Raw genomic sequence first — 15772 nt, 5'->3', positions numbered from 1 at the left:
CCCCGCTCCCTGTTCGTCCCCCTCCCGGTTCGCCCCCCCTTCCCCGCTCCCGGTTCGCCCCACCCCCCCACCTTCCCCGTTCCCAGTTCGCACCCCCTCCCCGCTCTCTGTTCGCCCCCCCTCCCCCCCCTGCTCCCTGTTCGCCCCTCCCCACCCTGCACCCTGTTCGCCCCCCCCTCCCCGCTCCCTGTTCGCCCCCCCCCTCCCCGCTCCCTGTTCGCCCCCCCCTCCCCGCTCCCTGTTCGCCCCCCCCTCCCCGCTCCCTGTTCGCCCCCCCCTCCCCGCTCCCTGTTCGCCCCCCCCTCCCCGCTCCCTGTTCGCCCCCCCCTCCCCGCTCCCTGTTCGCCCCCCCCTCCCCGCTCCCTGTTCGCCCCCCCCTCCCCGCTCCCTGTTCGCCCCCCCCTCCCCGCTCCCTGTTCGCTCCCCGCTCCCTGTTCGCCCCCCCCTCCCCGCTCCCTGTTCGCCCCCCCCTCCCCGCTCCCTGTTCGCCCCCCCCTCCCCGCTCCCTGTTCGCCCCCCCCTCCCCGCTCCCTGTTCGCCCCCACTCCCTGCTCTCTGTTCGGCCCCCCAGTCCCCGCTCCCTGTTCGCCCCCCCCTCCCCGCTCCCTGTTCGCCCCCACTCCCTGCTCTCTGTTCGGCCCCCCAGTCCCCGCTCCCTGTTCGCCCCCCCCCTCCCCGCTCCCTGTTCGCCCCCGCTCCACCCCCCCCTCCCCGCTCCCTGTTCGCCCCCCCCTCCCCGCTCCCGGTTCGCTCCCCGCTCCCTGTTCGCCCCCCCCTCCCCGCTCCCTGTTCGCCCCCCCCTCCCCGCTCCCTGTTCGCTCCCCGCTCCCTGTTCGCCCCCCCCCCTCCCCGCTCCCTGTTCGCCCCCCCCTCCCCGCTCCCTGTTCGCCCCCCCCTCCCCGCTCCCTGTTCGCCCCCCCCTCCCCGCTCCCTGTTCCCCCCCCCCCTCCCCGCTCCCTGTTCGCTCCCCGCTCCCTGTTCGCCCCCCCCTCCCCGCTCCCTGTTCGCCCCCCCCTCCCCGCTCCCTGTTCGCTCCCTGCTCCCTGTTCGCCTACCCCTCCCTGTTCGCCTACCCCTCCCCGCTCCCTGTTCGCCCCCCGCTCCCTGTTCGCCCCCCGCTCCCTGTTCGCCCCCCCCACTCCCCGCTCCCTGTTCGCCCCCACTCCCCGCTCCCTGTTCGCCCCCACTCCCCGCTCCCTGTTCGCCCCCCCCTCCCCGCTCCCTGTTCGCCCCCCCCCCCTCCCCGCTCCCTGTTCGCTCCCCGCTCCCTGTTCGCCCCCCCCTCCCCGCTCCCTGTTCGCTCCCTGCTCCCTGTTCGCCCCCCCCTCCCTGTTCGCCCCCCCCTCCCCCCTCCCTGTTCGCCCCCCCTCCCCGCTCCCTGTTCGCCCCCCCCTCCCCGCTCCCTGTTCGCCCCCCCCTCCCCGCTCCCTGTTCGCCCCCCCTCCCCGCTCCCTGTTCGCCCCCCCCTCCCCGCTCCCTGTTCGCCCCCCCCCTCCCCGCTCCCTGTTCGCCCCCCCCCTCCCCGCTCCCTGTTCGCCCCCCCCTCCCCGCTCCCTGTTCGCCCCCCCCTCCCCGCTCCCTGTTCGCCCCCCCCTCCCCGCTCCCTGTTCGCCCCCCCCTCCCCGCTCCCTGTTCGCCCCCCCCTCCCCGCTCCCGGTTCGCTCCCCGCTCCCTGTTCGCCCCCCCCTCCCCGCTCCCTGTTCGCCCCCCCCTCCCCGCTCCCTGTTCGCTCCCCGCTCCCTGTTCGCCCCCCCCCCTCCCCGCTCCCTGTTCGCCCCCCCCTCCCCGCTCCCTGTTCGCCCCCCCCTCCCCGCTCCCTGTTCGCTCCCTGCTCCCTGTTCGCCTACCCCTCCCTGTTCGCCTACCCCTCCCCGCTCCCTGTTCGCCCCCCGCTCCCTGTTCGCCCCCCGCTCCCTGTTCGCCCCCCCCACTCCCCGCTCCCTGTTCGCCCCCACTCCCCGCTCCCTGTTCGCCCCCACTCCCCGCTCCCTGTTCGCCCCCCCCTCCCCGCTCCCTGTTCGCCCCCCCCCCCTCCCCGCTCCCTGTTCGCTCCCCGCTCCCTGTTCGCCCCCCCCTCCCCGCTCCCTGTTCGCTCCCTGCTCCCTGTTCGCCCCCCCCTCCCTGTTCGCCCCCCCCTCCCCCCTCCCTGTTCGCCCCCCCTCCCCGCTCCCTGTTCGCCCCCCCCTCCCCGCTCCCTGTTCGCCCCCCCCTCCCCGCTCCCTGTTCGCCCCCCCTCCCCGCTCCCTGTTCGCCCCCCCCTCCCCGCTCCCTGTTCGCCCCCCCCCTCCCCGCTCCCTGTTCGCCCCCCCCCTCCCCGCTCCCTGTTCGCCCCCCCCTCCCCGCTCCCTGTTCGCCCCCCCCTCCCCGCTCCCTGTTCGCCCCCCCCTCCCCGCTCCCTGTTCGCCCCCCCCCTCCCCGCTCCCTGTTCGCCCCCCCCCCCTCCCCGCTCCCTGTTCGCCCCCCCTCCACGCTCCCTGTTCGCCCCCCCCCTCCCCGCTCCCTGTTCGCTCCCCGCTCCCTGTTCGCCCCCCCCTCCCCGCTCCCTGTTCGCCCCCCCCCTCCCCGCTCCCTGTTCGCCCCCCCCTCCCCGCTCCCTGTTCGCCACCCCCTCCCCGCTCCCTGTTCGCCCCCCCGGCTCCCGCTTCTTCCCCGCCCGGCTCCCGCTTCTTCCCCGCCCGGCTCCCGCTTCTTCCCCGCCCGGCTCCCGCTTCTTCCCCGCCCGGCTCCCGCTTCTTCCCCGCCCGGCTCCCGCTTCTCCCCCCCCCCCCCCCCCCCCCCCCCCAGCCGGCGCCTGGTTCTGCCCCCCCTCCCCCCCCCCCCCCCCTCCCCCTGCCCTTCCACCGCCCCGGCTCCAGGTTCGTCCCCTCCCTGCTTCCCCCGGCCCCCTCCCTGCTTCCCCCCCCCCCCCCCCCCCCCCCTTCCCTCCCCCTTCCCTCACCCCGCTGTGCGCTTCCCCCCGTGTGCTTCCCCTCCCCCGTGCGCTTCCCCTCCCCGTGCGCTTCCCCCCCCCCCCGTGCGCTCCCCCCCCCCCCGTGCGCTTCCCCCCCCCCCCCGTGCGCTTCCCCCCCCCCCGTGCGCTTCCCCCCCCCCCCCCGTGCGCTTCCCCCCCCCCCGTGCGCTTCCCCCCCCCCCGTGCGCTTCCCCCCCCCCTGTGCGCTTCCCCCCCCCCTGTGCGCTTCCCCCCCCCCCCCGTGCGCTTCCCCCCCCCCGTGCGCTTCCCCCCCCCCCTGTGCGCTTCCTCCCCCCCGTGCGCTTCCCCCCCCCGTGCGCTTCCCCCCCCCCCCCGTGCGCTTCCCCCCCCCCTTTTCGCGCTTCCCCCCCCCTTTTCGCGCTTCCCCCCCCCTTTTCGCGCTTCCCCCCCCCCTTTTCGCGCTTCTCCCCCCCCTTTTCGCGCTTCCCTTTTTGCGCCCCCCCATTTTTGCGCCGCCCCCCCTTTTTGCGCCGCCCCCCCCCCTTTTTGCGCTCCCCCCTTTTTGCGCTCTTCCCCCCCCTGTCTCCACTCGTCATCTTCTCCCCCCACTCCTTTCCCCCTTCTTCCCCCCCACTCCTTTCCCCTTTCTTCCCCCCCACTCCTTTCCCCTTTCTTCCCCCCCACTCCTTTCCCCTTTCTTCCCCCCCACTCCTTTCCCCTTTCTTCCCCCCCACTCCTTTCCCCTTTCTTCCCCCCCACTCTTCTCTGCCTAGAGTGCCTTCTGTCACTAAGTTTCTGGATAAGCTCCTTTTCCCCCACACCCCCCCCCCCCTCCCCGATGCATTGCAGTGCCTTTAGTTCATTAAACTCTGAGCCGAAGCTATTATCTGTAAGAAGTGTTTGAATAGCTGTGTTTATGTTTGCCCACATCAAAATGTTATCCTTGAACTACCACATAACATAGCTTCGACCCACTGCTTGTGCTAACATCCTTAATGAGATTTTAGTTAATTATTTAGGTATTTTATTCATTTAATTTGTAAATAAAATTTGTTTGTATGTGCCCCTGTGTTAACCTTACCGCTCGTATGTCTACTACAGTAAAACTTGTAAACGCATTAAGAAGGGACCGACCATTCAGCTCTTAATTTTGTGCTGCGGTCACTTTTTTCCGCCATTTTGAATTCTAATGGGGTTCCTGTTGAAGTTTAGCTGTTGCTGCAGCTGACCTCGAGCTTTTATCAGGACGCTCCATTACTGTCATTCACTGAGGTTTTGTCTGCTCCCCTCCCATTGCTTCTGTGGCTGAGCTTCCATCACCACCTCTCTTTGACCCAACCTTCCACCACTCACTCTAGCTCCCTTTTTCCGACCTTCCCTTCCTGACTTCTTCCTCCTCTACAACATTCCCATCAATTTGCTCCCTCTCAACTACAACCTCCCTTATTCTTTCCTCCCAAACTGTCCACCCAATCGACCCTTGCACCGTTCCTCCTTCCTTTTTCCTACCACTCCATTCTTGTATGCTGCCTCCGAGCTACCCACTTCTCCCAACCACCCTCTGACCCCTCCTGCCCTCACTATCCATTACTACATCCTTTCCACTCCTTCCCCACTCCACTCAACTCCAACTCTACAAGAATCCCTATGTCCCACATCTCTCAGCCCCTCTTCTTTTTCATTGCAGAACCACATGCCCCACTTTCTCTGCCATCTAGTTCCTTTCCTGTCATCTTATTCTCCATCAGTTTGCACCCTTCAGTGCCTCCTGTGCTCCCCACATCTCACTCCTTTCTTCCTCTGCTCCCGTAACACCTTTCTAACCCCCCCCCCATCATTTCTCTTATCCCTATCTCTCCTCATCCCTCCATTATCTGCTGTGTTGCTCCTATTTTTTTGCTCACCATCTCTAGCTGTCCCTTTCCTCTCACTCTTGTCCCCCACTCCTCCTCCTCTACTGCATCCCACTGCATTATATTTGAAGTCCTAGTCCAGTCAAAAAAAATCTGACTTAGTGAGCTTTGTAGCTGATTTTGCAAATATATCATCCTTTGTCAGTTTAGCAAAGATAAGCAAATTCATCGCAGTCATGCATTCATTTACTTTAATTTGTATTCCTGAGTTGTTGCACTTCCTTAGTGGAAAGCAATTATATTCACATAAATCAATCAGGTCGGGACATCAGGCAATGTGATGGAAGGAAACATTTCAGAGGAAACAACACAGATTTTGATTTTAACTTTCTCTTGCAAAACCCTTTGTTTCTTGCTGAAGTCCACACTTCACGTTCCCAGCAGTTAAGAGTTATGTTTAAAAAAAATGCACTTTGCAGCAATAAACAACCAGAGTTTGAGCTTTTTTTCATTCCTTCTGAAGTTGCCTCATTTCTCCTGACACAGTCCTAAGCTGTTCATGCTATTGAATGGTTGATGGTGTATTCTAATCAGTGCTAGGAGCTCAGAGGGGGAGGAGGGAGGATAGGGTGATAATAGTGTGAAGGGACCGAGCAAGGAGCTCAGCTGGCAGACAATGAGCACTGCTGCAGCATGAAGAGCTGATCATTAGGACTGAATTGGAAGCTCAGTTCCCTGCTGTATTATTAACATCGGAATAGAGGCAGCGAGTGCAGCTGCTTTACTTGGCTCGAGTGCAGAAGCAGCAGCTCTCATATGCTGCATACTGTATATTTAATTCAAATAAGTTAACTAGTGGGGACATAAGAGACTTTGGGTTATTTGACAACCCTTCCGCATGGCTATCATTCTGGATTACAAAGATCTATACAAAGTTGGAAAAATTGATATCCCTGAAGTCTGATTATTAATTCAGGCTTTTAAATATTTCTTGAATTTGGATCAACACCTGTGAGGAGCTACATTTAAGGGCATTTTGCTTGGATTAGTTGCCCCAACACATTGTGAGGGATAATGATGTGGCAGTGTCATATATCGTCCTCGGAGTGCCGCTGTTACCGCCTGAATGGTTTTTCCTTGCTCAAGCGTTTGCCGATCAATCTCTCAACAGGTTCAAGGATGCTGGAGCAGAGTGTCGGCCAGTGGCTTGAATCGATTGGGATGCAACAGTATGAAAGTAAACTGGTGCTGAGTGGGTTTGATGATGTGCGCTTCATGGTAAGTGCGCCCATCTATGCTTTTTTTAGTTAATTGTAATTTATATCTTTATTTTTTTGCTCAATTTACATTTGTGATACGTTCCCGTCAAGCATTCAATTAATGGTTTGGAAATAAAGGTTGAAATTGATTCTCTCGTTCATAATCTTATCCCCTGGAAGACTGTAGTAGTACTTCTGTACTGCGTTCAAAAGTAATTAAACCAAGATTTTAAAAGTCACGGTGAAGCAATAAAGTGGTTGTCATTAACTTTTTTGCCAGCATCCCCAGGTATCTTTGCTTTTTCTGATAATGATGGATCATCTATTGATTCGTGAAGAGAGCTTGGTTAAAAATAAGATGGTGTTAACCAGATTTATTCTATAAAGTTAAACTTTCTCCATTGTCTGGAGAGATTAAACACATGTACATTCATGTTTCACAAACAAAAGCAAAAATTGGAAAAGCTCAGCAGGTCTGCAACCATCTGTGGAGAGAAATCAGTTAACATTTCGGGTCCAGCGACTCTTCCTCAGAATAAATTCATACTTCACTCTCACTGCTCTGCTAATATGGTTCTCTTCCCTCCTCTCAAGAACACAATCATTTGAAAAAAAATTGCAGTCACTATTTCTCACCATGCATTATATACAGGATTTTAGATGACTCGGAGATGTAAGTCTTTCACAAATGTATGTTCCAGGCTTTCTTTGTTTTAAACTGATCATAGGTTTTCCTTTATAAAAATATCTGGATCTAAGCTTTCAAAGGAGAACTGATGTCTTCATGGTAGTTACTTAGGAACACACCAGTTCTGAAGAAAGGGCAAAATCTCAGGTTTTGTTTGTAAGATGGTGATCTGATTTTAGACTAATAAACATCAAATCCTAAATAAAAACTGAAAGAACTGGGAATGCTGTAAATCAGAAACAAAACAGACGTTGCTGGAAAAGCTCAGCAGGTCTGGCAGCATCTGTGGAGAGAAATCAGAGTTCTGAGGAAGGGTCACTCAATTGGAAACGTTACCTTTGATTTCTCTCCACAGATGCTGCCAGACTTGCTGAGGTTTTCCAGCAATTTCTATTTTTGTTTAAGTATGCAGAGACCACTACTGATTTTTCTCTCCATATTAATAATTAGCGATGGCTAAACTTTTTGTAAAAAGTTCATTGTTTTTCTGTTTGATGCACAATAACTTAAACAATTGCAGCAGCACTAATAAGTCAACAGTAAAGGGTTTATTTTGGCTTTCTGGGAGAGGTATTAGGAGATTGTTTTACAACATTGGTTATACAAAAATAAGTTGATATCTAATATCAAGCTGTGCATTGCAGCATTCACATTCCCATTTTGTGAAAGTCAAGAAAAACCATTACTATCTTTATCTGATCTTTGCACTAGTTAAGCCAAATTGAGAGATGTTGATCAGAAAGTAAAATGTTCTTCATTCCGAGAAAAATACATTTTCAGTGAAATCTGTAAAAGGTTTAACCTCTAAATCAATAGTTTCTGGTGTTTTTTTTAAGATTAAGCTGAGTAAAGGGAGTAAATTCAGTTGCCTTTCCAGATCAGACAAATCCTCTTGCTGCAAGTTTCAGTGAGCAATAGGCATTAAATTGTCTGCCACTTCAGTGGTCCTCCTGTTACATATTTAGCTACTGTTTCATACATTCAAAAGATAAATGTGGCTTAAAAATTCACAAGCATGTTTTGTAAACAAAAGAAATTCTTGAGTCAGCAAATCTGTTGCTTTCCTCCATGTAATAGAACAAAGAGTTGGAAGTCTGCATTTTACCATTGGTGTTGAAAATGTTGCTGCCATTTTTTTTTAGTGAATTTTTAAATCTAACAACAAACTAGGCTTTGAAATTTAAGGCAATAAAACTACTAATACTTAGTAAGGAAGTTACAACTTAGATTGAATTTTAACATTTAAACCTAGTCTTTCATGAAGTGACAGATTATGATTTGGAATTTGAAACAAATCTAAACAAATTTGGTGTACATTACTGTGTTACATCTAAGCTATTTGCACTTGTCTGGTGAGATCGACTATAAACCTGGATCTGCATGTATATCACGGCAATACAATATTCAGCACTGAATTATTAAAGCTTCTGTGACATCATCTGTTTCATCAAACTTTAATTTATGAAAGTTGTGCTTATGTATAAGTGGCATTCCGATTTTAACTCAGCAAGCATTTACTTCATACTACATTATTCCTTTCTTCTTCTTCTTGAATATACTAGTGTAAGAGGGGCATGTGGGTACTCAAGCATTGGCAGCATTTCTGTAACTCACATACTACCTCATAGGAATTGGGCCACAAAGTTAAAACCCATTCCTACACAGTTGCCTTTGGTGTCCCTTGAGCATTTTATCTTAGACTGCACCCATTTTTCATCTGACATGCTGAAATCATTGATGACATCATCTGAAAATACATAATTTCTACATGTCTACTGCTGACACCCTGCATACGATCACATTTGTTCCTTTTCTTGACAATATGAATCATAGAATCCCTACAGGGTGGAAACAGGCCCTTCAGCCCAATAAGTCCACACCGACAGTACAAAGAGCAACCCATTCAGACCCATTCCCCTGACTAATGTACCTATCCTATGCATCCCTGAGCACTATGGACAACTTAGCACTACCAATTCACCTAACCCTGCACTTCTTTGGATTGTGGGAGGAAACCACAGCACCCGGGGGAAACCCACACAGACAGTCGCTTGAGGCTGGAATCGAACCTGGGTTCCTGGCACTGTGAGGCAGCAGTCTAACCACTGAGCCACTATGCCGTCCCAAATATGCTGAAGTTATTTGCAACCTCAAGGTCATACTTGACATTGAGATGAGCTGTCAACTACATATCTGTGTGGTCACGAAAAGCACATATTTCCCTTTCCATGACTTTGCCAATTTCTACTCCTGCCTGAGCTTTTCTGCTGAAACCTTCCTTGATGCCTTTGTTATATCCAGACCTGACTATTCTCATGCAATTTAGCCAGCCTTTCCCCAAATACCCTACATAAAATTGAGTTCTAAGCTCTGTTGGCTAGACCCAACTCTCATCAAATTCATCTATTACCCTTGTGTTCACTGCCCTATATTAATTCATGGTTAAATATTGCCTTAATTTTAATAAAAGCCGAAAGAACTGCAGATACTGTAAATCAGAAACAGAAATAGTGGAAAAGCTTAGCAGGTCTGGCAGCATCTGTGGAGAGAAGTCTGTTAATGCTTGGTGTCTAGTGACCTTTCCTCAGAACGGCAACTTAATATTCTCATTCTTGTTATCAAATTTCTATCACCTCCAGTTATTAGATTAGATTAGATTAGATTAGATTACTTACAGTGTGGAAACAGGCCCTTCGGCCCAACAAGTCCACACCGCCCCGCCGAAGCGCAACCCACCCCTACATTTACCCCTTACCTAACACTACGGGCAATTTAGCATGGCCAATTCACCTAACCTGCACATCTTTGGACTGTGGGAGGAAACCGGAGCACCCGGAGGAAACCCACGCAGACACGGGGAGAATGTGCAAACTCCACACAGTCAGTCGCCTGAGGCGGGAATTGAACCCGGGTCTCTGGTGCTGTGAGGCAGCAGTGCTAACCACTGTGCCACCGTGCCGCCCACCTACCCTCCAAGATATTTGTGTGTCTTTAATTGAGGCTTTTGAACATCTCTAATTTTAATTAAGTCTGTCATTGGTTTTTGTGCCTTCAGCTGCCTTGGCTCTAATCTCTAGAATTCTCTATCTCTAATTTTTTTTCCCAGGAGCCTCCTTTAAACCTACCTCTTGGCTTGGAGTTTTTATAGTTTGTTATAAAGCCTTTAGAAATCATCTTAGCATACTTTTATTAAGACAAATATACAATATAAATGCATATTATTACATTTTATGGTTTACCATCTTGGTAAGAGGATATCTGCTTGTTCTTTTTGTAAACTTAGGTTCTATTCTGATCCCATGACAATATTTACTCCAATGCTTGTCTTGCTTTGATGCGTTCTGGAGTGATGCTAAATAAGAGTGTAGCTGAATCATTTCAGGTTATAATTCCAAAATAAACTATTTATGCATTCAGAGTCAAGATGTGCTGCTGGAAAAGCGCAGCCTGTCAGGCAACATCCGAGGAACAGGAGAATCGACATTTCAGGGTGAAGGGCTTTTGCCCGAAACATCCATTCTCCTGCTCCTCTGATGCTGTCCGACTGGCTGCACTTTTCCAGCACCAAACTCTCGACTCTGATCTCCAGCAGTTACAGTCCTCACTTTCTCCTATTTGTGCATTCAGTCTACTACAAGTTCATAAATAGTGATTAAATGTCACTTTCATTCACAATCCATCTTCCCACACCTTTCTGCTCTGTCAAGTTTGTGTTTTAATGATGAATGTTGTTCCAAGACTTGCAGCATTGATGTGTACATGGAAGAGTATATAGTTCATATGTTATAAGCTTGCCAGTTATGATTCAATATCTGTAAAACTTTGTTTAAATTTTGTTCAAGTTCTGTCACAGAGGTCAAATTAATATGCGTAGCATTAGGTGCAGTTTAACCTAGGAGTCATTGCAGCATGCAAAGGCATGACTCACCAATGGCAACCCCAGTAATTTTTGTGCATATTTTTAACTAATATTGAACTTGTTCAGGTATGCATAATTTAAGCTGTTGCTTTATAAGAGGTGAACTGCTGATAGAAAGTGGCACTGTTGAAATTTTTTCACGTTCAGGTTGCAAAGGATGATGTTTGAGCTGGCCAAGGTTTCCCTAGTGAATGGTTGGAAAAAACACATGCTTGAACTTTCAGTAAGGCAGCTTGTAGAATATAAAGGAACCTTGCTGGGGTATAGATGTTTATCCAGACATTTGTCTATAGTAAGATATAACAAAACTTTTACTTGCATTTAGACATATGAACATAAAAAATTGGAGCAAAAGTAGACTATTTGACCCCTCTGGCCCTGTTCTATCATTCAGTAAGATTATGGTTGATCTGTTTGTATTTGGAATTCACATTTTCATATACCCGCAATGACCTTGAATTCATGTTAGGTAAGGAAATCAATCTACCTATGCTTTAAAAGCGTATGAATCGCTGTCTTCTGAGACACTGATAAACTGTCGCACAACCCTCAGGGGAAAAAATAATTCTCCTCGTCTGTGTCTTACAAGGATGACCCTTGATTTTAACATTGTGCCCTAGTTCTGGACTGACTCAGCAGAGAAAACGTCCTTTCCACCTCCACCTGTCAAGACCATTCGGGATATTCCACTACTTGAAAATGGCTAGAGCAGAGCTTTGAGTACAGGACTAGTATTTGTGGCGAATTCTGTGGTTTTTCTTTGGTGCCACCATAGAGCCATTTAAAAAAAACTAAAGGTCACAGTTTATGGATTTGATTTGTAACATAGAAACAATACAGACTCTTCCTTTGTGTTTGTCAGATAATAAATTATTTTAAACTGCTATGACTCCACAACCATCTGATGAAGGAGCAGTGCTCTGAAAGCTAGTGCTTCCAAATAAACCGGTTGGACTATAACCTGGTGTTGTGTGATTTTTAACTTTGTCCGCCCCAGTCCAAACACCAGCACCTCCACATCATTTAATCAAGTATAGCAACTATTTTGCACACTCAGCTGCACTCCACAAACAACAATAAGTTGAATGATCAGCTGGTATACTGATGAGTTTTATTTATTGAGGGAGGTTTGTCAGTCTGACCATTGGGAAAGCATCCAGTCAAGAGTTAAATTGGATAAGAATTTCGGATTCATAGTATGTAACTCAGACTCAAACTTCTAACCCAGAACAAGACCACAATGTTTTTAATCCATTGTGACTTTTGTTCATGCTTAGAAATTTGTGAGCAGATTAAAATACATAATTTACATTCTAAACCTGACTTTGCATAATTGAAATATGATCGCTTTAAAAAATTGCATAAGTATTCTAACCAGAGCTGTAAAAGAAAACAACACAAAAAGATCATATTTTTAATTTTTTTCCAATGTGTGTATATATGTATGAGAGAGTGAGACAGTCGCATAGTAAATCACCAGATAGATGGAAGCAGAATGTATGTCATGCAAATTATTCAGCCAGTCCTGGTGAGTGAACATGAATTGGATCTTAACAGGTGTAATGCTGAATGCTATTACCATTGTCATTGGGAAAGAATATCATCAAACATTCACTATCATATGTGCTTTTCAGAAGAAATTAATGAGGACATTGTTCAGATTTTCCATTCCTGGCAATGTGGAAAACCTGAAGAGTTTTAATTGGTGTATTGATAATTTTAGGGCCCGATGTATAATGGAAAGACCCATTTCTGTTCTTGGAGAGACCAATAAGCAGGGGCTTTTTTAGAAGTAATTGGTAGAAGGATTAGACAGAGTTGAGAAAAACCTCATTACATTTTTTTGTTTCAAAACTTGGATATGCTAACATAAGAGTAAGTCATTCAAGCCCAGTCCAACATTCAATGAGATTGTAGCTCACCACATTCAATGTCATTTTCCTGCATTATCCTTGATGTGAGGTTGTTGACTTGATTTTGAATACCTTGATATTTTTAATGTATAAGAAATTATCAACCTCTGTCTTGAACATACTCAGTGATTGCCTCCATTACTTTCTGGAGCAGAGAATTCTAAAGATTTCACTCACTTCTGAGTGAAGTAATTAAGCCTAATTTCATTCCTGAATTGCCTGCCTCTATTTTGAAATTTTGTTGCCTGGTTCTAGATCCTAGCCAGAGGAAACGTTCTTCCTATGTCTAATCTCTAAGAATTTTCAATATTTGGATGGAATCACCTCTCATTCTTCCAAATGCCAGCCAAGTATAGGCCCAGTCTATTTCACTTCTGTTCATAAGAAAATTTCTCCTTCCTGGGGATTAGAACCTATTGGATTCCCTCTATGGCAAGTATGTATTTGTAAGGATATATATAGGTAAGGAGACAAAAACTGCACACAGCATGATCTCACCAAGGTTCTATATAATTGCAGTGAGAAATCTTCATTTCCATATTTGAATCCTTATATAATAAAGGCTAACATACAATTTGCCTTCTTAATTGCTAGCTGTACCTGCATGTTAACTTTCAGTGACTCACAAACAAGGGCCCATGACCCTTTTGTTACAACACGGGGTAAACTCTCCTGTTTAATTTAAAACCAGCAAAACAGAAAAGATTTATCCTGTGCAGTAATCTGTAAAAATTCAAGTGGCCAAGAACTATTTAAAAGTTAACAACTTTATTTCTTAAAGTATAACAGAGAATAATTAACTAACAACCATTTACAAGTCCTTACTCGAACCTATCTTTTACCTTCCCTTCGATAATACTAGTCTGCTAAAACTCTCAATTAAGATTTACAAAACCACATTTCTTATCTCAAAACTAGGCAGCTTTTGGTTCTTACATTTGGATCTTCCTGTGTTGTCTTTTCTTCTTAGGAAATCTGTTTCACAGGTTACTGATTGAAAAAGGTACTTTTAAGAGAGCTATTTTTCAGGCAGTCTTTTACCCCCGTGGCTTGGCAGTTCTCCTTCCAACTGTTTAATTTTTTTCCCCCTGGTCTTATACCCCAGACCATCGGATTGAGTCATTGGCTTTTAAGATTGTCAATATACTCAATTCAAACTGGATGGGAAGTTGGTATTTTTTGGGGGGAATAATTTAAACCGATTGGCCTAATTCAAATATGTTTTTTGATGTTTCCAGGCAACCAGCTACTCCAGTAGCTGGAGCACATGTTACATTGTGTCTTATTGAGAACACTTGGTGCTGTTACTGCCAGCTTTTAACTCTTAAAAGATATAGTTCACCCACATCTTCATAACACTTTTGAAGTTCAACACACCTCAGCCTCTTACCATTTAAAAAATACTTTTGTACTAAATTGGATAACTACACATTTCTTCATCTGACATTTTTTTTTTCTCACTAGCTTGGCCTTTTCAAATCTGCCAGCAGTGTCTTTGCTACATCCTCACAAGTTGCCAACCTGACAATAATCCATTTATTTATACTCTTTGAGTTCAGCCTGTTAACCAGTTTTTAATCCATGTCAGTAAATACAAAGTGCTCTATTTTGATTGGGATCTTAGTGAAGGCTTTCTGAAAAGCTAAATATACCGCATTTCCTGGCTCCTCTACATATTCTACGAGTTAACATCCTCAAAAAAGTTGTGATTTTCTTTTATAACCCATGCTGCCCTCGAAACCTGTAATTATTTTCCTAAATTCCTGTCACATCCCTTAGTATAGAATCCAGCATTTTAACTGCAACTGATGTTAGGCTAATGGATCACCAGTTCCCTATTTTCTCTCTCCATAGTTATAGTTGTCACCTTCAGATCTTCAGGGACCATTACAGCGTTTATCGAATTTTGAGAGGTGATAGCCAATGTCCTGCATCCAGCTTTCTTTAACACTTGAGGATATGATATGGTTGCGATTACAGAGACATGGCTGCACGGGTTACCAAGGATTGGAAATGAATTTCCAGGGGTACTGATTACTTAGGAAAGGCGGACAAAAATGGAAAGGAGAAAATTGATGCAGTAGTGCAGAAGAATGTTAGATCAGAAAATAATCATGTGGAATCTGTATGTGTGGAGATGAGAAACATCAAGTGGCAGAAACCATTGCTGAGGATGTCTGTTGGCCCCCAAACATGAGTAGATATAAAAGGAAAAGCATTAAACAAGAAATCAGAGATACGTGTGATAAGAGTACAACTTATGAGTGATGTTAATTTACATATAAATTGGACAAACCAAAATAGCAGTGGTATTGTGGAGGAGGATTTTCTGGAGTATGTACGTGACAGTCATTTTAGATCAATACAATGAGAAAACAAGCAGAGAACCAGTTATGCTAGACAAGGTAGTGTGCAATGAGAGAGAATTAATTAACACTTTTCTTGCGCAGGGTCCATTGGGGGAGTAGCTATCATAAAACTTGAACTAATATAAGATGGGAAGTGAAGTAGTTTAATCTGAAAAGAGTGTTTTGAATCTAAACATTGGAACTAAGAGTATGTGGCATAAATTGGCAAGGATGGATTGGGAAACCTTGTTAGAGGTTGATGATGAGAAGGCAGTGGTTCACATTTAAAGAACGTGTAGATGAATCACAACAATTATTCATTCCTGTCTGATACAGAAAAAGAGGAAATGTGGCTCAACCTTGGCTTACAAAAGAACTTGGGGATGTAATTTGATCCGAAGAGGAGGCATTCTGAAATTGCCACGAAAAACAACAAGTCTACGAATTGAGTGTATTTTAAAATTTAGCAAACCAGGGCAAAGCATTTGATCATTGAGGAAAATAAAGTATGAGAGCAAAATTACAGGGAGCATAGAAACTGACCATAACACTAACAAGTATGTGAAGAGGAAAATGATTAATACAAATGTATGTCTCTTCCACTCAAAAGCTGAGGAAATTATGATGGGGTTCAAAGAAATGACAGAAGAGTTGAACATACTTTGTGCTCTCTTTAGTGAAGACAGAACTAAGTAACCTGCCCCAGAAATTTAAGGTATCTAAGGAAATCAGTTTTAGTAAGAAAATGGTGCTGGGAAAATTAATGGTGTCTAAAGTGGACTCGTCAGCAGAACCTGATAATCTATAATCCTAGAGTGCTAAAGGAAGTGGCCCTGAAAACATTGGATGCATCAATGGTTTGGAGATATTCCTATAAATTG

General features: G+C 47.7%; 1 protein-coding gene across 10 annotated transcripts in view; it reads left to right on the top strand.

The window, feature by feature from the left end:
- The window catches only part of anks1aa (ankyrin repeat and sterile alpha motif domain containing 1Aa), a 355860-nt gene that overhangs the window by 244569 nt on the left and 95519 nt on the right, over positions 1-15772 (top strand). For all 10 annotated transcript variants that reach the window (XM_043716918.2, XM_043716919.2, XM_087973655.1 and 7 more), the window contains one exon: positions 5936-6042. In XM_043716918.2, the coding sequence (XP_043572853.2) occupies positions 5936-6042 (107 nt within the window). The remainder of the gene's footprint in view (positions 1-5935; positions 6043-15772) is intronic.

This window comes from Chiloscyllium plagiosum, unplaced genomic scaffold, assembly GCF_037043375.1.
Source record: "Chiloscyllium plagiosum isolate Xiang-an unplaced genomic scaffold, Cpla_swu_hap1 HiC_scaffold_26, whole genome shotgun sequence".
Lineage (NCBI taxonomy): Eukaryota > Metazoa > Chordata > Chondrichthyes > Orectolobiformes > Hemiscylliidae > Chiloscyllium > Chiloscyllium plagiosum.
This window is presented reverse-complemented; position numbering and strand designations above follow the sequence as displayed.